The 26,495-nt window shown below is 53.1% G+C and overlaps 1 protein-coding gene across 2 annotated transcripts; it reads left to right on the top strand.

The window, feature by feature from the left end:
• The first annotated feature begins 11,333 nt into the window (after positions 1-11,333).
• Positions 11,334-21,874, top strand: LOC125105461 (alpha-1-antitrypsin-like). Of its 2 annotated transcripts, none has more exons than XM_047738972.1 (5): positions 11,334-11,461; positions 17,075-17,733; positions 19,191-19,461; positions 20,622-20,769; positions 21,626-21,874. In XM_047738972.1, exons 2-5 carry the CDS (start codon positions 17,079-17,081, stop codon positions 21,812-21,814), a joined length of 1,263 nt encoding a protein of 420 aa, XP_047594928.1. In that variant the 5' UTR covers positions 11,334-11,461; positions 17,075-17,078; the 3' UTR covers positions 21,815-21,874. The 2 variants fall into 2 exon arrangements, with proteins under 2 accessions (XP_047594928.1, XP_047594927.1); XM_047738971.1 differs by lacking the exon at positions 11,334-11,461 and adding an exon at positions 12,974-13,122.
• The last annotated feature ends 4,621 nt before the right edge of the window (positions 21,875-26,495 follow it).

The raw sequence follows: 26,495 nt of genomic DNA, 5'->3' as shown, positions 1-26,495 counted from the left end.
ATATAAACTGGCTTCATGCAAGACCCCTACTAATCCCGATTTTAAGCACAAGAGGAAAGAAATTGGAGCCAAACATAGACAATCCATAGATTGTGGATTGAAGGCATTCATTCAACAACTTCTTCGGATCAAAGACCTCATAACCCCAGAGCTTGGGGAAACCCAGCCTGTTAGAGTCCTAGGGACTTATAGACAGGTAGCTCCTTCCAGATTTGATGGTTTTTAATATATTATGCTTGAGGTTAAAGGGGAAAAATACCAAGAGCACTTTTTGTTGATTCATTCCTATGTTCAGGCATGCAGAGACTAACGATTAGTCTGGAATCATGACTTAGAAAATTGTACCTGGAGACCTCTTTCCAAACAGCCCTGAGCTCGGGAGAATTGAAAATCCTTAAGAATTACCAAATCCCTGCCTATTACAGCCTTATTTACAATTAACCAAGACATAGAAGCAAACTAAGTGTCCATCAATACACAAATGGACAAGGAAAAGTTTGTATACATACACACTGGTATATTACGCAGCCGTAAAGAAAATGAGGTCTTGTCATTTACGACAACATGGATGGACCTGGAGGGTATCACGCTAAGTGGGGTGAGTCAGACTGATACAGACAAATACCATATGGTTCCACTCGTAAGTGGAATCTTTAAAAAAAAAATGAATAAACAAACAAAAAGCAAATCGGACTTATAAATACAAAGAACAGACTGATGGTTACCAGAGGGAAGGGGATGGGGGGATGGGCAAAATGGGTGAAGGGGAGAGGAAGACACTGGCTTCCAGTTATGGAATGAATAAGTCACGGTGATAAAAGGCACAGCATAAGGTATGTAGTCCATGACACCGTAACAACAACGTGGTGGCCACATTTGTGATGAATGTACCCTAACGTACATGGTCAAATCACCAAGTCATACACCTGAAACTAATGTAACATTATGCGTCAACTGTCCTCAAATATAAAAAGAATAAACTACAATAAAAAAGAAAGTATTTGGCAGAAAACAAGTCTAATTTCAGAAGCATCTGTGCATACATTTAGAGAATTTAAATATGTTCATGAAATCAATATTCAATGGCTCTGGCATATAGACTTGTAAGCCAGGCAGTACTGGAGGCTGGGTGCGGCTGTGAGATGAGCGTGCATAAAAACTACGTGTTCCCTTCATCTCCCAGCTCCCCTTGCAATTAGGTGAAGGTTACCTACAGGATGGGAGCCAAGGGACAGCGAGCAGAGTAAAATGTGCAGATTCTAAGCCAGTGCCATTGAGAACCAGGGTGTTCTCTCCAATTCTCTCTTTCCCTGACCCTTAGAAGCCATATGTGCCAGAAGCCATATTTATGACATGGGAAGGACACACTAATTCTTTTGTGCCAAGCCCCTGGATTTGGAGGTTGTTGTGACAACTGCTGATCTCGTCTGGAAACTCAGCATAGAACAACCAGACATGGTCCTTGCTCTCATGGAGAGGACACTTCGGTGAGAATGATGCTCTAAGTTTTGCAGCTGTCTTCAAAGTTCAGATCTCAGATTTTGCCAAAATTATTAAACCCTGTTTTAAGGGGAGAGGATGGTACTGAAAACCAATTATGTGTGATTTCATTCCACTCATACAGTCATGCAATAAATATTTTTTTAGCTCCTACTGTATACCTGTTATCGTTCCAGGACCTGGGCATACGATGGGCAAAACAATGTTTGTGCCCACATAGGCTAGTGGGAGATACAGACATAAACAAGTTAGCAAATAGATAAATGGTAACATATAATGTAAATATAGATATACGACATAGTGTTAGGTAGTAACAAGTGCCATGAGGAAAAACAAAGCAGATCAAGGACATTGTGTCATGGTGTAGGAGGACAAATATTTCAGATGCAGTGACGAAGAAAACATTCTCTGGAAAGGCCCATTTGAGGTATGAGCTGAATGCCATGTAGGACCATCCATGAGAACACCCCAAAGGGGGTGAATATTCCAGGCAAACGGGCCAACAAGGGCAAGTACCAGAGCTGTTCTGGTAGGCTTGGCTCTGTGCCCAAACTCTGAGAAATGACTAGATCCACCAGTAGCAAGGGAAGCTTGTGGTCAGGCTGAGGTGGGCCCTGCTCAACTCACATTTCTGGAAAATAGTTGAGGCTCTCCAATCTACATTACCACTGATCTGACCAACCTTACACTCTGGCTTTAAGCCGTGTCCATGCATTGTGGAGCAAAGAGAGCTTATTAAACTTACATTCTGTATTGTTTCTGTTCACATCCATTTGGATTTCCAGCAATGTTCACCCACTCGGTGATGCCATAGACTTCTGCAAACTTACATGTCTTCCCTGATCCAGGGGTCCCTGGAGGGATCCCATGGGTCTATTAGAGTACAAGAGAAAATATGGTAAAATTCATTAATTTCTTGTCTCCTTTTAAAAAATGTTTATTTTTCTTTGTTTTACTAAGGCAAAAAAATGCATCAGGGCAGTTGCACATGTATATAGTTTATAAATAACATATTTGGAGCTACTATTTTTTAAAGTTTCCTAATAGAGATGTATCAGCCCATTAGGATGACTAAAGCCTTCGTTCCATAGGTAGGTGTGGGTTATGGCTGTGTTCGGTTCGGGAGAACAGCTCCAACCTGCCCTAGCTGACCAGATGACCAACCCACAATTAAGTATTATGACAAAAAAGCTGAACATTCAGCCTGCTGGGTGATGGTCTGGCATCTGGAAAATGCTCTCTAGATGCCAACACAGTTGGATTTTCCAGACTTTTTCCTCGTTAATGAGGCTAACAGGAAAATCTTGAAATCCAGCCACGGAGATTCCTATCCCCAGGGAGGCCTCCAGTCTCCAATTAGAGAGTACACACATAGCACAAACCGAATGAGGACAAGTGTGTAACAAACACAGACCTCAAGACCTGTCCAGGCACCAGAGTCAAAGCCCAAATATGACATGCCCATAATATACGTAATGTTCATGTTGTAATATACAAGGAAGACTATACAGAAATAAACACTGCTGGTTTTCCAGGGCCAAACTGGGCAAACCACTGAAATTCTCTGAGTTTCGGGTTGCTCGTCTGCAGACAAGGGGAAAGCCAACAGTGACTATTGCCCAGGCTTGCCATGGGGTTGCCAGAGGCCATTTCCATAAAGACACTGATCTAACACATTGCTCAGAAGGAAAACCACCATTCCATTCCTTAAGAAGCTTCATATGTTTGGACCATATACAGTCATCTCATTCAGCCTTCCCCCAAACACTGTAAGGTAGATACAATCTCAATTTTATTGTTGGTCTCATAGAGACATTAAGTCATCTTCACAAGGTCCCACAGCTAATAAACAACTAAGATCTGAGCCCTGTGCTGTCTGACTTCACCATGGAATATTTTCCCTTCCATCAGCTGACGTCCAGGGGCGAGGGCATTTGGAGGAAAGCCAAAGAGGGAAAGAGAAATCCAGAGGAAGTTACCTTTAAAAAAAAAGACCCTCCCAGAAACTGTCACATACATAAATATAACATCTTTCTGTGTGATCATAAAGTTAAAAGGAATTAACTTTCCCTTCTTTTCCATAAAGGCAACTCATTCTTGTGAAAACATAAGCACACAAGAATAGACAGAAGGAGGTAAAAGTCACTGCACCTGGGAAAGGTTTGTTCCAGAATAATCACTGGCTTGTGTCTTTCCAGAAGCTTCTATGCATATACCTTAGTTTCTACATATGCAATCTCTTACTGGATACAGTATACTCTGAATGATATCGTTCTCCTACTTCTTTGTGATCAAAACAAACCAAAAGACTGAGACAGAAGAAGGAAAGAAGAAAAGAAGGGGAGTCAATATTTACTGGGTGTTAACTGTATGCCAATCTTTTATAGATACATTGACTCACTTTACCCTAAAAGCCACCCTAAGACCTTAAAAACAGAATCTCCACTGACAGACAAGGTCAGTGAAGCCCTGAGTGGTTAAGTAACTTGTCCACAGTGAATCACGGCTGGTTCTGACCATCCCCAAATTCCATGGGATTTCTACCAAAGTCCCGGGAAGCCGGCGGAGGGGGGCCCAGAAAACACACAGCCCCCGTTGTTTGCTCTGCCAGGACCTTCTTCATAGCAGGCAGTGTTGACTGAGCTTTGTTTATCCAAATTGCCCAACACTCTGCAAAGTGGAAAGTTGAATACGAGGTCCTATGAACCTGCTTAAGTGTAATGGAAATCATTGATTTCTCACTAAATTCCTGGAGCAAGTTTGTTTTTTGTTCCCAGCCATTTCATTGAATTACTTCATTTCTATCTGCGCGCCATTAAAACAAGCCCCACACCACTACAAGCTGAGAGATGTTTATTGACTTGATCTTCCATGATCAGTGTCTCCTGAAATCCTTGCTGGAGCTCGGAGAGGCCAAGATTATCATCCCCATTCCACACAGTAGGTGAAGCAACCGGCCCCGGGTCTCAGCATGGACGGCAGAGCTGGGATCTGAGCCTCTGCCCCATTGTGGTTCTGGAAGCCCTCCCAGGACATCGGGAGGGGAAGGTGGAGAGCGGGAAGTCGTTCCTTGTAAAGGAACATCTGCTGAACATCTACTACCCTCTAACTAGCTAGTCCACCCAAGAGAATGAAAACATGTTCACACAAAACCCTGTGCATGAGTGCTTATAGACGTTTTATTCATCACAGCCAAAACAGGAAACACCCAGACCTCTGTCAACAGAAACTAATTGTGGTACACCCCTGCAATGGAATTGTACTCAGCCAGAGACAGGACGAGTTTCACGAACAAGATGTGGAACAAAAGAAGCCAGACGCAAAAAAAGTACATAGTTCACGCTCCCACTCTCTCCACATCCTTCTAGATGAGGCGCAACTGACCTACGGAGACAGAAGTCCGTAGGAGAAGTGACCTTCGGTGGGAGATCGGAAGACAGACAGAGTGGGGAACGTCCTGCGTTGATAGATTTGTTCTCTGTATCTTGATGAGAGCATCGGTTACACAGATGTACACATGCATTGAGCCATACATTTAGGATTTATGGTTTTACTGCGTGTGAATAACACCTCCGTAAAAGTAAATACATGAAAAGGAAAACAGGGAGGCAATGATCCCACGTGCCAGGTGATAGCAGGTGGAGAGGGGGAGGGAAGGGAGGGTCCTGGGGAGGTTTCGTGGACTCATCTTGTTTATCCTCTCTGAGCCTCACCTGCAGAGTGGTTAGAATAAAACCTTCTTTGCAGAGCTACTGGAAAGAGGACAGTTTGTATACATAGTGGCTGGCACCCGGGACCCAGGCAGAGAATGAGCCACTTTTGCCAGGATTCAACTGTGGACATTTGGGGATGGGAGGTGGCAGGGTCGGCTCCTGGACGGCGGGACCTGGGAGCCGCCCCTGGACCTGCCAGGCGGAGTCAGCCTCAGGAGAAGGGAAGGACGCACAGCAGCCAACGTGACGCAATCCCCCGCCCTCGGTGCTATCTCACCGTCCCAAGACAGCCCTAGCTCTGTTGTCTTCCCTGAGCCCTTCCTCTTTCCTCATGGGGCAAACAGAGGTGGCAGATGAGAGCAGCAGCTTTGGGGGGCCGGGGGCAGGCTTGGCCGGCAGGACAGCACCCCTCTAGGTCCTGGCTGTGAGCCCTCTGCCCCTCTCCCTCCACCTCCCCATGGTGGGGGCCTCCCTTCCCCACAGGATGGCTTCCAACTCAAACAGACAACTTGTTTTCAGTCTAGGAAGCTTCATGCCCCATGCCCACTTATAGCATTTTTTAAAAATTTAAATTCAATTTAAGGAACATACATTATATTGCTAGTTTCAGAGGTAGAGGTCAGGGATTCATCAGTTGCACACAGCGCCCAGTGCTCACTGCATCACGTGCCCCCCTTCATGCCCGTCACCCCATTACCCCAGCCCCCACCACCCTCTCCTCTAGCATCGCTCAGTTTGTTTCCTAGAGTTAAGGAGCATTCTACAAATTTTCACACTCTTGCCCTGGCAAGATGCCTTAACCACATGATAGAAGAAACAATCACTCCTTTTTTGTTTGTTTTTAAAGATTTTATTTATTTATTTGAGAGACAGAGAATGAACAGTGGGGAGAGGCAGAGGGAAAGAGAGGGAAAGAGAGAGAGAAGCAGACTCCTTACTGAGCAGGGAGCCTGACGAGGGACTCAATCCCAGGACCCTGGGATCATGACCTGAGCCAAAGGCAAATGATTAACCGACTGAGCCACCCAGAAGCTCCCAAACACCCCATTTCTGCTTCTTCGTTCGTTTGACCTCAGTTCATCCGGCAGCCTTGAGCCCCCACTTTCTCCTCAGCAGAGTCGGAGTCGGAAAACAGGCTGCCCCTCCACTCAGGTAACCACACTCCTGCGTCCGAGCTGAGCCCTTGTCCTGCAGTCACACAGTCTGGTTCCAATCTCCCCTCTACCACTTGCCAGCTCTGGGACCTAGAGCTGGCAGGCTTGGCTTCTATGAGCCTCAGTTTTCTCGTCTGTAAAATGGGGATAACAAAAGTACCCATGTCACAGGCCTGTCGTGAGGATGAACAAAATTAGTCTCTCTGAAATGCTTAGAACAGTGTCTGGAATGTTCTAGGTGCTTAATAATTGCTGGCTCTCACGACATGTGTTACCACATGTGCTCTGGAAGCAGCAAGGAAGGAGGTGTCCCCAGCATGGAGAGGTGGGAGGGGGCAGAAAGTCTCCTCAGTGACTTCATCCTGGCCCCAGATGTGCAGGGACACACTGAGTCGGCCACCCTTCCCTCAAAAGCCAGCAGCCTCAGAGGCACGGCCCCAAGGGACCACGAGCTGGCATGATCTGTGGTGTCAGGCAGGGATCAGGAAATTTGTTCCGGAAAAACCAGATTGTCCGTAGGCCTAGTTTTAGGATTTGCAGGCCACAAAGTTTCTGTCACTACGATCTGATGTGGCTACCGCCCCGGGAAAGCAGCCATGGAGGGTGAACCAACAGCGTGATTGTGTTCTGATTAAATGAAATCTGAATTTCACATATTTTCCTGCATTACAAACCCCTTCCTCATGCCACCCCAACCTCTGCTCCTGCGGTCACGTCCCCTTCTCTCACTCTGACCCACCTGCCCCTCATTGATAAGGACCCTCATAATTACACTGGGCCCACACCTGGAAAATCCAGGTAAATGTCCCGTCTCAAGATCACGACCTTCTCACATCTGCAATGTCGCTTTCACAGTGACACACTCACAAGTCCTGGGGATTAGGACGTGGTCGTGTCTGGAGATGCTGTTCTATCTACCGCAGAGGCAGTGACGGGAGAGTGGCTGACATGACACCCCATGAGGTTTAAGCTGGTCACACCTCACCATCTCCACGTGTCTACACCCGCAGGCCCGAGAGCGCTGAGGACAGGTGAAGGGGGTAGAGCAAGAGGGGAGCTGGAGACGAAGAGTTGACCAGATGTCTCAGACCCGACGGCAAGTCCACGGGTTGGCCATGGGTCATATGAGGGGCGGGAGGGGTGAAAGAGAAGGCCGCCGGAGGTAAGACGAACGGGAAGCAAGTGGCTATGGGCTTGGAAGGCCATCCACAGCCATGCAGAATGGACCAGATGGGCCCTTGTTGCCCTGCCCTCATGGTGCAGGATGTGGTCCACGGGCCTGCAGATGTCAGGGATGAGGTCGGGAGAAGGTGGGCCTGTCCAGGGAGGGTAACTACCTGATTGCCGGAGGAAGAGAGTTTGGACACAGCTGTGGGCCAGGAGAATAGGACTTTCTCCTGCCCCCGCCCCGGGTCAGGGATGCTGGAGAATAGTGTCCACCGGAGAGGACTTCAAGGGAAGGCAGGTCTCGGGGGATGCCCAGGACTAGTACCCGGGCAAGGGAGGGGCTGCTGGGGCAGGTGATGGGGAACTGAGCCCCAGGAATGAAGTGGGACACAGAGAGAGGCAGGTATCAAAGCTGCCAAAAAGCGCTGTGTCCCAGGGTCCCACCAGCTGGCTGTGGACTTGCCCTTAGAGTCTGTGGCCCTTCCTATCACCAGGGGATAGGGAGATTATGTTTAAGGTTGGAGCAGTTGCCAGAAAGATAAGTGAAGAAAAATTCTGGAGATGTGGACTCCAGCAGAGCTGCTGGAAGCCCTAGAGGCAGCCCCAGTGCCTTCCTGGCGCTTACCCCCAGGTCAACCCTTGTCTGTGGCTCCTGCCTCCTGCTTATCTTCTGAGCCCATCCCTCTGCCTTATCCTCGCTCACAGGGACATCCAAAAGGGGCTCTGTGGTCCCCAGGCTCAACCCACAGCAGGGTGCAATTTCTGGACAGCTGGGAGAGCACACCTTCTGTGTTTGCAAACTCTGAGCCAGGAGGTGATCAATACAGGACGTTTAGTGAGTGAATAAATAGATGATATAGCCATTAATAGGTGGGAAGAATTAAGGAAGATGACCCCATATGATGACTACAGATTGAGGAAGGAAGAGAGGGATGGGGCAGGGAGAAGGAGGCAGACCGGCCACACTGTCAGCCTCAGGGGAACCCTTGGTGCCTCGGTTTCTGTATCTGTACTAAGGGAATATTAACGCTATCTAGCGCACGGGATTCAGACAGAGCCCAGGAGACAGGAAGCCCTTGACCCTGCTGGAGTCAGTTTGGGGGTTTGTATCCCCAAACAGGAGTAGCAAAAGACTCGCTAAGACCGAGCAAATAGAAAGGCTTAAAGTCAACAGGAAAGGAGACAGCAAGGTGAATCGAACCATTTCAACCCAAGGTCGGAGTTGGGCAAGTTCAAAGATCCCTAATGCCCTTCTTATCTGAGCTACCCACGCAGGGCTCGAATTTCTGAAAAACAAGTTCCAAAGTCCTTCGGGGTCTCCCTCGGCCCCACACAGGGGTGAGTCCCGCACAGCCGGTGCTCGCCAGGGTTCCGGGGAGAACCCCTGCCACACCTGCTCCCTTCCTCTCCCAGGGGAGGCAGAGAAGATGACAATGGAACTGAAATGGGGGGTCATCACTCAAATACACGTATATGCTTGCTGAAGGTTGGCACGCATCACTAAAAAAAGAAAAGAGATAACTTCCAGAGTCTAGTGGTATTTCTTTTAGGATGGTCTAGTTACTTTAGGATGGTGACTCCCTCGTTAAATGAGGACAAGCCGAGTCTCCTAAAAGCTGAAGGGCCATCATGACAATAATGGCCCTTAAATTCAATGAAGTTAAAATGAAGTGTAGAAAATGTTAGTTATAATACAAATAATGGTTTTATTGATTCTAACACGTAGGGGGTAAAGCTATAGAGACGTGCTTTATTCCTTCTATCCCTTACAACGCATAGATCTGCCTTCTTTTCCTCCGAGTAAGGAGGAAGAGTGAAAACAAGAAGCTGTGGGTAAGCCAAACACTTCCAGAAAAACTAAGACCGGAACCACACACAGGGGTGTCGCAAGATGAATGATTTGCAAGATGCCAACAGGAGGCAAACTCGCGGGGCGATTTAGTTCACGTCCTGGGAGGGAAAGCTGGGAGCATCCAACTAACCTTGGAACGTGAACAGGCTCTGGCGAGGCAGATGCAGGTGTCAGTTACGCCCACAGAGCAGGCCTAGGGTAGAACACCCCACAGGCATCCCCTCATTCGAGGCTCACAATGACTACATGAGAAAAAGACTCTTGTTATCCCCATTTCCCAGATGAGGAAACCAAGGCTCTGAGATCAGCCCCGCAAGTCGATGGGGCTCCAAACACCCCACACCCAACTTGGTGCTCTGCTGTCTACCCTTGGCCTCCAGGAAGCAAAATGAGCTCAGAGCCCAGGAGAGGGGACTGGAGCCTTTTGGGATCAGCAGAAGCTTGAATGCAAAGAGGCGTGCCTGGACAAGGAGCACTGTTCCCATGTCTTTCTCCTACTCAGATCCTGGGGACGCATCTGAACGGGCTCCCAGGCCCGGGACCCATCCACAAAAATCCCATGGTATGCATCGACCTAGGGCCCACCTGGGCTGAGGCTGCCTTCAGTCTTACATGAAATCATCTCATGCTTTCTTGACAATCCTGATACAAGCGATAGATCTCATCCTGCCAAAGCGATAGATCTCATCTTGCCTCTTACAGATGAGGGGACAGAGGCGCAGGGAGGGTCCACGGTGAAGTTCTCTTGAAGGACAGGATAGAGTTCAGACTTGAACCCGATGTTTGGCTCCTGAGCCCAGGCCTTAACCACTGTCCCACACTGAAGTAGGGATCCAGTGTCTGGAGGGGAGGGACCCCATAGTGAGCAAGGGGGGACCCAAGTGGGAGCCTACTGTGAGAGACTGATGCACCTTTGAGTTACGTGGGACAGTCCTGGTCCCCACGCTCACCAGGGAACTCTGCTTGTGGCTGGCTCCGCCCTCCTGACCTGCCTGATCTTGGCCCAGGGCCCCTCGCACACCCTCCCCCTCACTCCCTTACCACCACAGACCCTACAGCTCATCTCTCAGGCTTCTCTCCATCCCACTCCCACCCCTAGGCTGGGCCCGGAGTCTGGGAAGGTGTCCCCAGAAGCTTCTTATTTAAACCAGTCCACAGGATGTTCCTAGGACGCACTTACTCCCTGGGAGCCAGGCTACCATCGACAGATCCAGAAGTGAGCAAGTGGGCAAGACATTCCCCAGCACCGCTCTTGGTTCATGGAACACTATTGCAGAGAGTGGTTACTGGGTGCCCCTCCCCCACTCCCAACCAGGATTCCATTCTTGCTCTCTTTCCCATATCCTCCCATCCCTTCTTCCTAGATAGTTTGTCCAGAGGAGCTCCTCTGCAGCAGGAAATCCCAGGGGATTGGGGACCCCAGAGCACAAGGATGGGGAGATGAGGAAGGGCTGAGCATGGAACCTTAGACTCAGACGGGACAGGGCCCGGAGCCCCTCACATGCTCCCCTCCAAATGTCCCAGTCCCTGCTGGGACATCTCACAGCCCTTCTGTACCCAGCCCAAAGTCCGTGACACACACGTCTCCCATATACAAGACCCTTCTCAGCCTCCGTGGGGCTCCCACTGGGCATTGTGCAGGTGACTCAGTCCTTCCCTCTATGGCTGGCCCTGGAAAGCTGCCAAGATGCTGTGCCAGGCCCTAGGCCAGGCCTGCTCTCTCCATGAACCCCCTGAGCCCAGTGCGACCCTCCCTCTTACAGAAGCTCAGAGGGACTGGGTGACTCGTCAGGGTCACATAGGCTGGACACAGCTAGAAGAGCAGGTGACAAGCAGGGCTGCCTGGGTCAGGGAGGGCCAGCTGCACCCTCTGGCTACCCACGGCTTTGTGCAAGGCGGCTTCCTGTCCCTGTTCCCCGCCCCTCCCAGACTTGCTGCCTCTGACACTCAGAGCCTCCTTTCAAGGCTGGCAGAGACCGTGTGCTGCTCAGGGTGCATACAGAGTTCCAGAGAAGGAGGAGGAGGAAGAGGCTGCCGCAGGAGGTGTAGAGGCCACCGCAGCTCAAGGATTGGAGGTAGAGGGGGCGTAGGGCAGAGCCTTCCCACAAGCCCTGAGGCCACTGGGCTGTGGGAGCCAAGCTTGGCAACAGCATGCAAGATGGGGCACTCGGCACGGCCCACCCCCTGTGGGAAGTGGGAGGGGTAGCTGGGTTTGAAGGGAGGCCATTGTACAGATAGAGAAACTGAGGCATGGGGTGAGGAAGAGATGCCCAGGAGGTATGGAGGTCAGGCCTCACCCCCGTCAACTAGCTCTCTGAGCTGTGAGGGGATGGAGAGCCCCAGTGGGGAGAAGCCCATCCAGCCAGCTGAGGGGAAAGAGCCTGGGGAGCATTCCAGGAAGCTCCCCCCCACCACAGTGACACCAGGGAGACCCACCGGCACATGTAGGACCACCTCATAAGGGGCTCGCCATGCACACCCAGCCCCGGGCTCTGAGCTAACCCGGAATGGCCGCACTGAACCCTCACGGCAGCCCACCAAGGTGGGTACCATTTCAAACCTCATTTTACAGGTGGGGAAACTGAGGCATGGGCAGGTGAAACAGCTTGTCTGAGATCTCACAGTCATCGAATAGAGGAGCTGGTTTCTCACATCTGAAACTATGTAGCAGAGGAAGCTACAGGGTGTTCACTGGGCACAGTCCCTCGTTTGGGACCAGGGGATGAGAGAAGGGACACAAACACACTCAGCCGCTCCATCCAATGTCTGTGGAGCGCCTGCTTGTGCGGGGCAGCTGTCAGAGCACACCGAGAGGGATGCGGTCCGCCTCAGGTTTTTAAAGAGACCGAAGTCAAAGGAGGCCCAGTCACTCTAAACCCTGTACCAGCACCTTCCCCACCGCCAGCCCCTTGGGGGTCTGCAGCAGCCCCAGAACAGGGCCATGTTCCCAGGAAAATTCAAGCCCTGTGTGGCTCACACTCCTCTGCTGGGAGCCACACCCCATGGAAACAGAAACAGGCTGAGGCTGGATAAGAATTCAGCCTTGTCCTGCCCAGAGAAGCCCAGAGAGCCAGGCTGAGCAGACCCAGATGAAAAGCCCCCTGTGTGCCGGGCCCTTTACTGAAGTTACTGTGCACATCCCTGACCATGCTAGCCCAAGGCCGCTGTGTCACAGCAGTCATGGTCCCCGTTCCTCCTCGGGAAAATCAACAGAGCTCATGTCCTGGACTAGCCTGGCCTCTCCACTCCGGACCTCGGTTTCCTTCTCTAACAAAGGTGGTGCTTTTCACTTCCCCGCCCCTCCCAAGGCCGCAGAGCGTCTCCCGCAGGAGGCATCTCAAGGTGGCTGGGTGAATGGTAGCTCTCGCTGGGTCAGCCACTGAGAATTCCCCAGTGGGAGGAATGCTGTCCCCAAGAGTGCCTGAGTCATACCACCTCTCCGTGAATGCAGGATGCCACGGTTTATGGGCCGGGCACAATGACTCCCTTTGGGAGACGGGACGGAGGGCCCTGGGCTGCCTGGGCACGGGCACAGACCGGTGGGTGTGGGTGGACAGCTCAGAGGTGGCCTCTGGACTTAGTCCCTGTTTGCTCCTCCGATAACTGGGGTGACCTTAGTTAATATTCACCAGCAACCTCCCCCATCATCCCTGTGGGTCCACGGCTTAAATAGGAACCAGAGACAAGGCTCTGTCTCCTCAGCCTTGGTCACCGGCCCCGGCCTGGGACAGTAACTGTAAGTATGCCTTCCCACCGGAGAGAGCCTCCTGAGAGCCTTCCAGGCTGCCAGGCAGGTCCCGGGGACACAGGGAGGATGGAACAGGCTGTGGCTAGACCCCTTGTTGTCATGGCAACAGTAACCCCGGAGGTCCTTTCCACTCCCAAGCCTGCCCTGGGGCCTCCCCAGTACCTACTGGTGAATGCGCTGGCCCTCAGTGAGCCATGGGGAAGTGGAGACCCCAGGAAGGAGCATGCCTCTGCCGGCACAGCTCCTGTACCCTCCTGTTGGTTGTCTCCTGCTGGCCTCACCTGCTGGCCTCTCCTGCTGGCCTCTCCTGCTGGCCTCTCCTGCTGGCCTCTCCTGCTGGCCTCACCACCTTCCCTGCACTTCCCCTGCCACGGGTGAGAAAGGTAAGGCCCAGAGAGGGACAGTGGGGAGCCCAGGCAGGACCAGAGCCCAGAGTTCCAGCCACACATCGAGGCCTCAGTCCTCTGCAGAGACGCCCAGAACAGAACCACACTGGGCCCCGCTGTGCTCAGTGGGTCTCTGGGCACCCTCGTGCACAATGGAAGATGGGAGACCCTGGAGATGGGGCCCAGGTTCAGGGCTTCAGCTGTGCTCCTGAGCCCTCGATCTAGCCAGACGGCTGCGGTCAGCCATTTGAGCCTTAGAGCAACCTTCTGAGGTGGTTACTGAGATGATGCCCATTTTACAGATAAGGAAATCAGGAACAGAGAAGCTCATAACTTGCTCTAAATTGCACACTACCCAGGATTCCAACTGGGGTCACCTGGCCCCAGATCTCACCCTCCCTAACCTCTTCCTCCCGCCAACATAATTCTCTTGGGTCTTAGGAGCCAGCTGGGGAATGGGAGAAACACAGATGGGCTGGCCTTGAGGCCTCTTTGATGCTAGGTGACCTTGGACTACTGTTCAACCTCTCTGTCCTCTTGGGCACAACGTAGACAATCTTTGCCCTCTTTCCTCTCATCCCACCCCAGCCCCCAGCCTTGATCTCTGCAGCATGGGAAGCATATAATTTTTCTGTCATCAGTTCTTGGAAATGGGGGCTACAAAGATGACCAAGGCCAAGGCCACCAGGCTCCCACGTGGCACTCAGAAATATCCATATATTGGTAGCAACTAAGTCTCCCCGACAGCTGACTGTGTGTCAAGCATTTCTTGGCACTTTGCACATATTTAATTTGCACAATAGCTCTGTAAGGAAGTGCACCCTTGTCCTCTCCAGGAATGGAGGTTCAGAGAGGTTAATTAACCTGTCCAAGGTCACACAGCTGCTGTGGAATTCTGGCCTCAGAGCCACTGGCCTGAGCCGCAAGTGACCCTGTCCCTCTTGACCTAGCCCGACCACTTCAAGCATTTTCTATTTCAAGGTCTCTGGCTTCAGCTTTGTAACAGAGAAGGATGGAATGCCGAGTTCTGGGATCCAGGTTGCCCAGCATTAAACCCCAGATTCATAGGCATCCAGGTCTGTGGTTTTCAGTAAGTTGCTTGACCTCCGGAGGCCTCAATTTCTCCATCTATAAAATGGGGCTGATAATCATTCCCGCTCCACAGGGTAAGCATGGAGGGGACATTAGATGAGACAGTGTGCATGAAACACCTGCTGTTTATGGGGGTGACGACCGGGACAGCGATGCCGGTGCTGGTGTTCGCTCGGCGTGGGGTTCGGCAGCAGCTAGGAGGCAATACATAAATACTCGGAGAATTGAAATGAAAACTCTCCAGACTCTCTGGTCGTGGGCAGTGTGGCAACCAGCCAGGAAGAAATCTGCTGGCTTTTACACGTGCACCCCACCTGTGCGCAGGTACGGGGAGAGCTTCCACACCCAGAAGGTGCCCGTCCACCCACCCTCACATCTGCCCAGCGAGGGATTCTTTTCTCCAAGACAAGAAGCCAAGGTTCAGAGGAGTGAAGTCATGTCCCCAAGGCTGCTGGCCCAAACGTGTCCCGGCTCGGTCATGCGTGGACTTATTCAGTGCCAGGCTTAGCAGGTCGTTGATGTCCCAGTGGCTCTCCTGGACCCTGCTGGGTCACCCCTGATCATTCATTTTATGCTCGTGGGTGGATCTAGAATTTGATCAGGTAAGGGGATGGCTCGCTTCCTGTGCACCCACCCAGTGTGAGGGTCCATCAAGGTCCGGTTCTGGCATTCACCGTCTGAGACCAGAGGACACAGCTAACTCGGTCTGCAGGTCAAGTGGCAGGAAAACTAAGATTCAATCCAGCTTTGTCACTGATTTGCTGTGTGACCTTGGCAAGGCCCTGACCCTCTCTGGGCCTCAGATCTTTTACTGTAAAAAGAAGCAGCCAGAATCGGTGATGCTATAGCTACCGAGATGGATGGGCTCACCACGGCTGTGGCCCCTTCCCAGCTCACCCCAGACCAGCAGCCCCTGGAGGGAGAGGGCACCCATCCACCCCTTACCCCCACAACGGGAGTCTCAGTCCATTTTCTTCCACCAAACTCAAATAGCTTCTGAGAATCCAACAGTAGTACAGGGGAAACTCATTTAGGTCTTCCCCCACCACAGCTTCGACAGCTGGGGAACTTGCCTGCCCAAGGCCAAGGGGATGGTAGCGGTGCCATCAGGGCTGGAAGCCACAGCCCCTGAGGCTTTTTGGCATACTTGGTGTCCCCACCCTGCAGAGGCCCAAATCCCTCATGATCTCTGAGCCCCACAAAGATGAGGGGTTTCTGCAAACCGTGAAGGTCCACACCAAACCCAAGCAGGGAAGCCAAGAGGAGCCGAGGGCAGTGGACCTCTGCAGAGCCGGTGCGAACACCAGCAGCTCTGTTTCCGCTGTAGTTTAAGAAAAATACAAACACATATTGCGTAATGTGCGGTCCGTCCGGTCTGGATGATTTAGAGGCACAAAGGCTGGAAAAAGGGCGGTGAAGGAAAAGCAGCGTTGGGCTTCATTTTGTTGTTTGATTCAAAAAAACTCTTTGGGGGTGCAGAGTGTGGCCTTTGATGGAAAGGCATGGAGAAAGCAGAAGTTTGGGGGCCCTGATGTTGGAAGGAATACGTGAGGCTCCTATACCCCACCCCCACACACAACCACACAACCCCCAACTTACTGGAGAAGTCACTACCCACTGCCCACATCACGGGCGAACCCAGAGCTGGGACACAGGTGGTGACAAGGACGAGCAGGTAAGTTGAGTGCAGGAACCTCAGTGCATTCATGCGGCTGAGGCCGCAGACGTGTGTGGGACTGCCCTGCAGCTCAGGCAGAAGCTCTGGGGGCTGAGACTCACCATGAGGGGTGAATGGGGACAGCCCTTCAGCTCCATGGGTTCTGGCTGTGTGTCCCTGGGCAGAATCTTACCCTCTCTGGGCAGCAGCCTCATGTCCGTTACATAAAAAGCCTCAGTGGAAATGTTCCCATTCCACATCCAGTCGTACATGAACCTGATCTGGCCTGATTCCTGGGTAGTTGTGCATAAGTCTCTTATGCTCATTGTGCCTCAGTTTCCCCTTATGTAAGACAGAAGCTGTGACACCTGCACACAGGGCCACTGCAGGGGATAGGGCAGCCATCAAGAGCATGGACTCCCACCCAGATGACCCGGGTCTGTGATTCTTATCCTGCTACTTTCCTGCTCTGTGGCCTTGGGGCAGTTGACTTCAACCTCTCTGGTCTTCGGTCTCCTCCTCTGTGAATGGACAACGGTCCTGTGCCCTAGGTCATAAGTCATTGCAAGAGGACAATGAGATGAGACAACAAAGTGCATAGAATGGGGCTCGGCACATGGTGAGCCATGTAAAGTCTTGATTAGCGTTCTGTCTGTCCGTGATGAGCATGTAGGAGAGTGCTTGGCCGGGGCTGGCACGTAGTAAATGTTTAGTAAACTGGATGTTCCACCTGGGGTCAATCAGCGGCCGGCGAACTCGCCATGTGACCTGACTAAGGCATGGTGCCCCCCTCTCTGTCTTGCAGGACAATGGCATCCTCCGTTCCCTGGGGCCTCCTGCTGCTGGCGGGGCTGTGCTGCCTGGCCCCCCTCTCCCTGGCCGCGAGTCCCCTGGGAGCTGCTGTCCAGGACACAGGTGCACCCCACCACGATCATGAGCACCATGAGGAGCCAGCCTGCCACAAGATTGCCCCGAACCTGGCCGACTTCGCCTTCAGCATGTACCGCCAGGTGGCGCATGGGTCCAACACCACCAACATCTTCTTCTCCCCCGTGAGCATCGCGACCGCCTTTGCGTTGCTTTCTCTGGGGGCCAAGGGTGACACTCACTCCGAGATCATGAAGGGCCTTAGGTTCAACCTCACTGAGAGAGCGGAGGGTGAGGTCCACCAAGGCTTCCAGCAACTCCTCCGCACCCTCAACCACCCAGACAACCAGCTGCAGCTGACCACTGGCAATGGTCTCTTCATCGCCGAGGGCATGAAGCTACTGGATAAGTTTTTGGAGGATGTCAAGAACGTGTACCACTCAGAAGCCTTCTCCACCAATTTCGGGGACACCGAAGCGGCCAAGAAACAGATCAACAATTATGTTGAGAAAGCAACCCAAGGGAAAATTGTGGATTTGGTCCAAGACCTTGACAAAGACACAGCTTTCGCTCTGGTGAATTACATTTTCTTTAAAGGTAAGGTTGCCAACACCAGCCTGAGCTTGTTCCCATAAAAACATCCAAAAATATTCTTTAACACGCCATTGTTAAACTTTCCATAGCCATCCAGGATGTGTAGGGTGGTATGTCTCCACATGAGTCTCCACACTCCACATTAATTGCTTTCCCAATTAACCACTGTCATACATTCCATGATCAACTAAGGTCAGATGATGATGGGTGGGACAGTCAAATCATCATCTTCTCTGCAGGACTTCTCAGAGCCTTTGATGTCCTAGTGTGCCTTGTCAGCCCCCACCAGGGAGTTGACTAAAAACAGGCGGTTTTAGCAGAGTGTACGAAGGGAATGGGTTTTCTTGGAGCACAACTTCTGACAACTGCAGTGCAGTTGTCAGAAGCTGTGTCAGAAAGAGGGAAAGCTTTGGCGTCAGAAACACCAGAGTTGGAATCCTTCCCCTACAGATTGTTAACTCTTTGATGGGCGGCAAGCCATCTTACCACTTTGAGGTCTTCCCTCTGTCATGGGGACATACTAATACCCTTGTTGTCAGGTTTCTGTGAGGATGGAACAAGTTACAAAGAACACGGGGCCGCACGCTCACCAGCAGGTGCTCGACTGAGCTTGAATCTCAGCCTGGCCTCCTCCCTGAGGAGTGGCAATGTGGGGGCCCTGTGGGCCACAGAGGGCGCTCTAAGGCAGCGGAACAGCCCGTGGAGATGGCCTGGAGGGGGGTGGGGGTAAAGAGCGAGGCCAGAAAGTCTTCCTTCACTGTGCCGGCTCCTCGCTCGGGAGGTAACAGACCAACAGAGAGCCCTGGGCCAGAGCAGCGCATCTGAGGTCCCAGCTCTGCTGTGAGGCTTCTGGTGGGTCTGGCCTCTCTCCAGCCTCAGTCTCCGTCTCTGTACAATGGGAGAGTTGGGTGCAGGCAGGGGTGCCCGGGGCACCCTCCCACTCTGACTTGCCCGGATGGGGCTGCTCTCTTGGCGTGGGGGGTGGAAGGTGGGGAGGAGCTGCCCAGGCACCTGTGTTCCACACAGTGATCCAGACACAGCCTTGAGTCGTGGTGAGAGTGATTCCCTGAATGACAAGGACCGCCTGCTAACGAGGGGCAGGGAGACTTGGACAGGGAGGTGCTGAGTAGGGCTGATGTCAGTCGTTTTCATGTAGAACCTACCAAGCCCCCCTCAAATAAGTAAGCATGAAATACAAGTAAAAATGCTCGCTCTGCAACGCGGCTTGGCATCCCTTCGCCTCCATCAGATACACATTCTGAATCCTCCGCGGGTCTTGAATTGCTCTCCCCAAAGTCCTTTCAGCAGACTTTGCTGCAGCTTCGCTTTACCGGTGGTGAAATCAAAGATCCTTCCCACAGTAGGATCCCAGCACGGAGGCTCAGGGCTGGTTTATCCCCCCACATTGTCCCAACCTTCTCCCACCTCTGGCTGACACCCCCCTCTCCCCCCTTCTCCAGGCAAATGGGAGAAGCCCTTCGAGGTGGAGCACACCACAGTGGAGGACTTCCACGTGGACGAGCACACCACCGTCAAGGTGCCCATGATGAGCCGGCTGGGCATGTTCGACGTCCACCACTGCAACAAGCTTTCCAGCTGGGTGCTGCTCATGGACTACGTGGGCAATGCCACCGCCATCTTCATCCTCCCCGACCAGGGCAAAATGCACCACCTGGAGGACACGCTGACCAAGGAAGTCCTGGCTAAGTTCCTGGAAAACAGACACACCAGGTGATTCCCAAACCGAGAACGACTTGGATACCACCATGTCGGGCCGGCCATGGGGAGGGAGGGTAGACCCACAGCCGGTGGACCGGACAACTGCACATGACCCGTTGTCCCGGGCACAGGCTCGAGACACTCACACGGCACTGGCTGGGCTCTGTAAAAGGAGGCCAAAATCCTGTGTCCTTGGGGACTCCCTCGCCATGGACACTGCCCCTGCCCTGTGCCAGTGCCCAGAGTGGGGAGAGCAATGCCAGCATGCAGCCAGGACAACCGAAAAGGGAAACCCAGGCTTCTGGCAAGACAGGCAGGGAATATGGCATTAGAGAAGGGACAGTCTGGGGCTAGATGGAAAGGGCCCGCCTGGACACCAGAAAAGCAAAGGCCCAGGTGGGTTTGGGTTCCTCTGTCACCAGACCAGTGCGGCTTGATGAGGTCCCCACAGGGAAGTAACAGTGAGCCCGCACCCCAGATTCGTGTGTCCCTCGGGAGTCACACGATGCCAAAGCCCTCAGGGACTAGTTTGTCGGGTGCACTCCGAAATACATGTACCTGTATAAATGTGTGCAGTAGGAACATAGAAAAATAATCAAATACGTTAAAATTAGAATTAAGAAGTAAAATTAACATCCAGAAGAAGACATAATAAACATGTAAATATGTAAGTGAATATGAAAATACAGACGAGCATAAGGTTAAAATGAAAATAGCAGTTTTAAGACGCCTTCTCCCCGACCTCGCCCTGTGTTCCTGCACCAGAGGCTGAGGAAGGAGAACAAGGGACGGCAGAACCCAGAGCCACTCACGGGGAGCCCCAGTGCCCATCAGCTCACACTGGCAGACCCTTGATTCAGACCCCATCTGGGGGGAGACGTCCCCATCTGGGGGGAACCTAACCCTGCAGGGCTGTGTGCTAAGAGCTCCCCAGGGGATGTCAGGAGGGCTGCTCAGAGGAGACAGGAGGCAGCCCCTTCAGACTTGGCTGGACAAACCCATCCCTGGGACTCCAAGTTCTTGGGCCCCAGAGGCTGGAAAAACAAGAAATAGAATAAACCCATTCACACACCTCCAGTCCTCTTGTGGGAGGGAGAGGGCCCCCGAGCGGGACAAAGAGCCAGAAATGAGACACTCCGTGTGTGAAACCCCTTTGTTTCCTGTCATGCCAGGTCTGCCAGTTTACGTTTGCCCAAACTGACCATTTCTGGAACCTACGATCTGAAAACCGTCCTGAGCAAAATGGGCATCACCAGGGTCTTCAGCAATGACGCTGATCTCTCGGGGATCACAGAGAAAGAGCCCCTGAAGCTGTCCAAGGTCAGTTGTCCCTGGTGCCCGTGGGTCAGAAGGTGTCACAGTGTGTATGGAGCTGCAGCTCAGAGGTGGGCTGGGGGACGGACAAAGGGACACAGACGTACCTGCAGACTGAGGTCCCAGAGGAGTGTCCCTGGATGCCCTGGGACTGGAACGTGGGCAGGTGACCATGGAGGAAGGGGCCTCACGGGCTTCTGCCCGGCTAGGGACCTCCTCTGCGCTGGTGCCTCTGGGTCATCTTTGGCCAGGGCCTTCCCGTCTTTGGGCCTCGATGGACCGATATTTACCAAGACAGGCTCAGGCTCCACGATTTCAAAGGACTTCTGTCCCTTGCATCTGTGACCCAGGAACTACCGGCCGATCACTGAGTCTGAGGGAATGAGTGATTTCACCTAAAGATGCCATTTATTGAGAAAAGTGGAAAGTGACCAAAGATCCGGCCACAGCTCAATGGCCGGCTGGGAACTGCCTGGTGTGGGCTGGGGACAGGGAAGCCCCCCCAAAGTCCTGGGTCCCAGGGCGCCTGACATCTGATACTGGAAACAAGGCAGGAGCCAAGGAAGATGTATGGCTGGGAAGTCTCCTTGTTGGGGTTGTGGGTTGCTTCCCGCGTGGGCTGAGAAGGCTGGTGAGGATGGAGAAGTATGGCCCACCAATGGCATCAGGCAAGGCCTGGAGAAGGTGGAGAAGGCCGGTGTGTTGTCTGTAGGGAGGGAGGCTGTGGTCTAGAAGGACACCCAGGTGGAGGAGGTCTGAGTGAGCCCCTCCCTGGGCCCCATTCCCTGCCTGAGGCCTGGCTCCCAGGCTGGGGGAAGGGACGGCCCCACTCAGAACAGGCTGGTGTCCTCTCTCCCTGCAGGGGGTGCATAAGGCTGTGCTGACCATTGACGAGAAAGGGACGGAAGCTGCCGGGGCCACGATTATGGAAGCCATCCCCATGTCGATGCCCCCAGGTGTCGACTTCAACAGCCCCTTCCTCATCATCATCTACGACAGAAACACCAAGAGCCCCCTCTTCGTGGGAAAGGTGGTGAACCCCACCCAGTAGTAACTCCCTTTGGGGTCCAACTCCCTCCCCAGATAACATTAAAGAGTGACCCTGCCCTGGCTCGAGTGTGACGTGTGACTCCTTCAGCCCCTCATCATCTCCCAGGTCTCCCTCTCTGTCCCCGGGAAGCGGGGGGAACGGCCGTCGCGGCGTCTCTCCTGGAGGCCCTGTGTTGCCCTGCAGTGGGCTTTCACACCATCCAGGAGCTGTGTGAGGCCAGAGGAAGTGCTGCCTGCGACGCTCACTTTGGTGGCTCTTCCCCAGTCACTGTGGAAAAGCTCTGGGGTCTCACAGTCTTATCTGGGAATCCCCAAGAGGGGATCGCAAGGGTGCAGAGACCAGCCCACCGCTCCCACCTCCGCCAAGCATCCACCTCTCGCTGGGCCCCCCCAGCCCTGCTCGTGCTTGCAGCGTCCCCCATGAGGGCCCCACCCCCGGCAGGGCTGCCGGCACAAGCCACGAGCCTGTCCCCTGCCCCTGTGGCTCCCATGGGGACTTGGAACCGCCACATCTGCAACCACACAGAGAGACTCCTCGGTCCGCTTTCCATCCCACCTTGTCACCTGCGCCTGGTTTGGGCTCCCACCACTCAAAGGTCTTTCCTGCAAAAACCTACGGTTGATTTTGCCTGGAAAATTTTCGATGGCTTTAGGCTAGGAACACACACTCCTGTCCTTGTCCTTCCTTCTCTGTCCCAGGACCCTCAAACCCATGACCCCTAGAAGCAGGCGGGCCCTCCACCTCCTCTTCTCTCCAGGGGGGTCTCCGGGTCTTGGTCTATGTCACCTGCTCAGACTCATCCGGCTTGTCACAACCCCCAAGACACTTACCCTGTGTCCTCTTCTACCCAATCATGGGGCCAAGTTGTGGCTCTGGAAAGTCATTCCGATGATTCCTTGGTCACAGGAGAGGAAGTAGGCCATCAACCCCACTGGCCCTCCCTGCCTTCCCTTGGCTAAGCTCTGACGGGGCACACTTTTCATCTGGCCTTGTTCCTGCCCCACGGCGCTCCCTGGGGTCTTCAGAGGGAACCACAACTGCTTTATCACAGCTGTGGCCACTCCAGAGCAGCCCTTTCACTAAGGGCCATGGGGTTCTGTCTCCAGAGCCCCACGGAAGGACGATGACACTCAGGAAGTCCTGCCAGACCCCCAGGCTGAGGGAGCCAGCTCCCAGACTCACAGGAATGTGCTTGTCTGTGGGAAAGACTGTCCCATCCCATAAGAACATAGTGATGTCCGCCTAAGACACTCGTGGAGGCTGAGCGTGCATCTACACACCTGGGTTGACTCATATGAAATTTACACCATTCAAGGCCGAATGTCCGCATGTGTCCAATTCCATGTAATTCAATATAATGAATCCAGCTGTCTCCCAGTGAAGTCTGCTGTCATCCCGATTTCCCTCTGCCTGGACACTTCCAGTCTCCACAAATTCCATTAATGATACAACCAGCGTCAAACACCCAGGACAATGCGAGAGTGGGAACGAGTCCAAACTTTGCAGCATCCCAGCTGTGTGACTTTGGCAAAGTCACCAAACCTCTCTGGGCCTCAGCATCTTCATCACGGTTATAACACCGACTTTGAGTTGGTGTACGCTTCAAAGCAGGTCCTCAAATCAGCCTTTGAAGGAGACCAGAGCTGGGTGCTGAGGTAAGGGACGACATCTGTGACCTTCATGAGTTCCTCTGTAATCCTGGCGCCCCATGAGGGGCAATGCCAGCATCGTTCCATTTACTCCTCAGAGCGGCACTGCAGAGCAGTGAGTGGAGCTGCTCTGCTCTCATACGCCCATTCTCCAAATGAAGAAACAGAGGCTCAGAAAGGCTGCTGGTCTTGCTCAAGGTCATGGAGCTAATAAGTGGCAGAGCTGGCGCCAGAAGCCCTACTTGTTCCAGTGAACCTGAGCACACCCCCCACACTCCCCACCCCCCCAAACACACACTCATAAGCCCAATTCCTACCAGAAGCACAAGCGATGCTGGGGCTCATAGCCACGTGCTGAGACATGTGCAAGAAAACACCCTCCTCCCCAGAGGGCAAGCAGCTGGTTCGTGGAAGCCGTCCCACCTGAGGCTGGAGAGCTCACAGCCTTCAGCAAGCAACCTGCACCACGCTGCACACCCCACAGTACTGGGGAGGAAGTGGGTACGTGCAAAGGCCGGCTGGGACTCCTGGATCCCAGAGAAAACCCAAGAAGCTGGAAGGGCTAAGGGCACTCACCTGAGAAACCATCCTTCCACTGCCAAGAATGGCCTGCAGTTCCATTCATCTGGGCTCTGGTGGCAGAAACCCAGTTCAAATGAGTTGAATGTCCCCAATGGGGAGTTCACGGGCCCTGAGAACCTGCAGGGTCCAAGCAACGTGTCGTAAGGAGGACAGGACTGCGGCAGCAAGAGCCTGTTCAGCCAGAAGCCTCCGCCTTGCCTGTTCCTTTGATTGCATTCACTGCCTAGTCTGACCCTCGAGACCAGTCCCTGATGGACACAGGCTACAATTCATTATCCCCCATTGACAGATGGCAGTGAGAAGACCGGCCTGTCAGGTGACATACTCAGGCCTGGCTGCCCCAGGAGCATGGGATATCCCATCCAGCTCAGACCTCACAGGCGAGTCCAACCTCCCGGTCCACGTGGAAGCCACCTGTCTGGGCTCACGCCAGCTGCAGCCGGGCCCCTGAGGGCTCAGGCTGGGGAACACATTCCAGAAACTCTGGGGGAGGCAAGACTGAGTCACGGGGAGAAGGCGAATGGCGGGACAGTCCCACAGGGTGGGCTTGGCCCAAGGGGGCTGAAGGCTGATTATAGGGACATTTGTTCTCAGAGGTCAAAGGGGCCTTTCTGAGACCAGGTGCCCACTCGGTAGGCTGAAAGTCACTGCCAAATCCTATGACTCCGGATCTATTTCAAGACTGCTGATCATGACAGAGTAAAGAAATCGCTTTATTTATGCTCATTTCCAACGTCTGCTGTTCTGTTTGCCGTGCTTTCCGTGAAAGGCACAGCGCGGCATTGAACTACTTTCGGTAACTCTGATTCTTCATCACATCGCTTTCCCGGCGTTCCCAGACCACCAGCTGGATTAAACAAAGGGTGTGTGCATCCTAAATGTGATAGTGGTCCGTAAATTGTCCTCCCCTCAAAGAAGCTGGTTCCAATTTATTTTCCCTCCCTGAGAACAATTCGTTTCCTTACTCTCGTCCCTCCAGTAGATTACAACAGGCTCGTTTCAGGGAGGTGTCCATACTAAGGATGAGGTCACTTGCTTCCCGCACATGTAGGGGCCCTTGCTGTTTCCTTTGCTGTGACATGGGTCCCTGCCCAGAGCCCCCATCCGTCCTCCTTCCTTCCGCCACCACGGTCAACCCCAGTGCGTCGGTACCCATCCCCCCGGGGCACCACCTGTCTTCCTGCTTCTAGAAATCACGGGGCATGGGTTGGAAGTAAGCTGGACCGATGGTGCTGTGATGGATTTGGGCCCCTCCTCCAGAGAGCTGACAGCATGGCAGCCTCTTTCAGAACCGGGGTTCTAGCCAAAACGTCTGGAGATGTCACCGGAGTCAGCTGGGAGAGGGTGGGTGGGGAGAGTGGTGCCAAGCACGTGCACGGCACACAGGCTCTGCTCTGAGACTGCTCCCCCAGAGCACTGCCCTCTCTCCCCAGCTAGGGGCTGGTTCCCGGGCTGCGTATCTGGGGCAGGGGGGTCCCCACAGCTGTGCCCTGCTTGCCGAGCGAGTGCCAGGCCACCTGCCTCTCAGGAAGTCGAGCTGCGGAGCCACCTGTGGAATGCTGAGGTCTATGGGCTGATGGGGAGCTCTGCAGAGTTCGGACTTTGCACCACTTCCCACGGGACCCAGGCCCAGAGGGCAGCGAGTCTCCTGAAGCCCATCCGGTCGCAGACGCCACTGAACCCTGCTTTTGGGTGGAGATGGAAAAGTGTTTCTTGCTCCTGCGGTCAGGATAAAAGGCCAGCAAACTGCAGCACCAGGAGCAAACCAAACTTAAACTGTGGGTTCGGACTCTGGGTAATAGCACTGATATTGAGTCCTCGATTGTCACAAGTGTCCCACGGCCATGCGAGATATTACTATCAGGGGAACTGGTGGCGGGATGGGGGAAAGTATGTGGGAGCTCTCTGTACTTTTGTTCTATAACCCTAGATTGTTAACAACATTGTATATTGTTCTATAACCCTAAAACTGTTCTAAAGAATAAAGTCTTATTTATTTATTTACTTATCTTTAATACCTTATTTATTTGAGGGAGACAGAGATAGTGAGAGAGAGCACAAACGGGAAGGAGGGAGAGAAGCAGGTGCCCCGCTGAGCAGGAAGCTTACTGTGGGGCTCCATCCCAGGTCTCTGGGATCATGACGGGAGCCCAAGGCAGACGCTTAACCCACTGAGCCACTCAGGCCCCCAAATAAAGTCTTTTTTAAAAAATGGGAAAAAAAGTTACGATGGAAATGCCCAAGGCAGTGTGACAAAGCACGCAGAATTCGGGAATGCCAGGTCAGCCTTCGAACGAGTGTGACACCGTGAGCAGGGCTCCAGACTGCGCTTGTATCTGAGCTGGCCTCCGCTCTTGTCACTGCAAAATGGGGACAGTGAGAAAGAGCTCGTCCAAAGTTTCCTCTACGGATGATGGCGCACAGCATCTTTTTTCAGCACTGGTTCTTAC

The sequence above is a fragment of the Lutra lutra genome, chromosome 7, assembly GCF_902655055.1.
Source record: "Lutra lutra chromosome 7, mLutLut1.2, whole genome shotgun sequence".
In the NCBI taxonomy this organism is placed as follows: domain Eukaryota; kingdom Metazoa; phylum Chordata; class Mammalia; order Carnivora; family Mustelidae; genus Lutra; species Lutra lutra.
Note: the sequence above shows the minus strand (reverse complement) of the source record. Positions and strands in the feature narration are given on the sequence as shown.

Excerpts from the sequence above, each read along its gene's own strand:
- LOC125105461 (XM_047738972.1), top strand. The coding sequence starts at position 17,079 with ATGGCATCCTCCGTTCCCTGGGGCCTCCTGCTGCTGGCGGGGCTGTGC. Across the intron at positions 19,462-20,621 it reads CTGGAAAACAGACACACCAG|GTCTGCCAGTTTACGTTTGC; the intron begins GTGATTCCCAAA and ends CTGTCATGCCAG. Across the intron at positions 20,770-21,625 it reads AGCCCCTGAAGCTGTCCAAG|GGGGTGCATAAGGCTGTGCT; the intron begins GTCAGTTGTCCC and ends CTCTCCCTGCAG.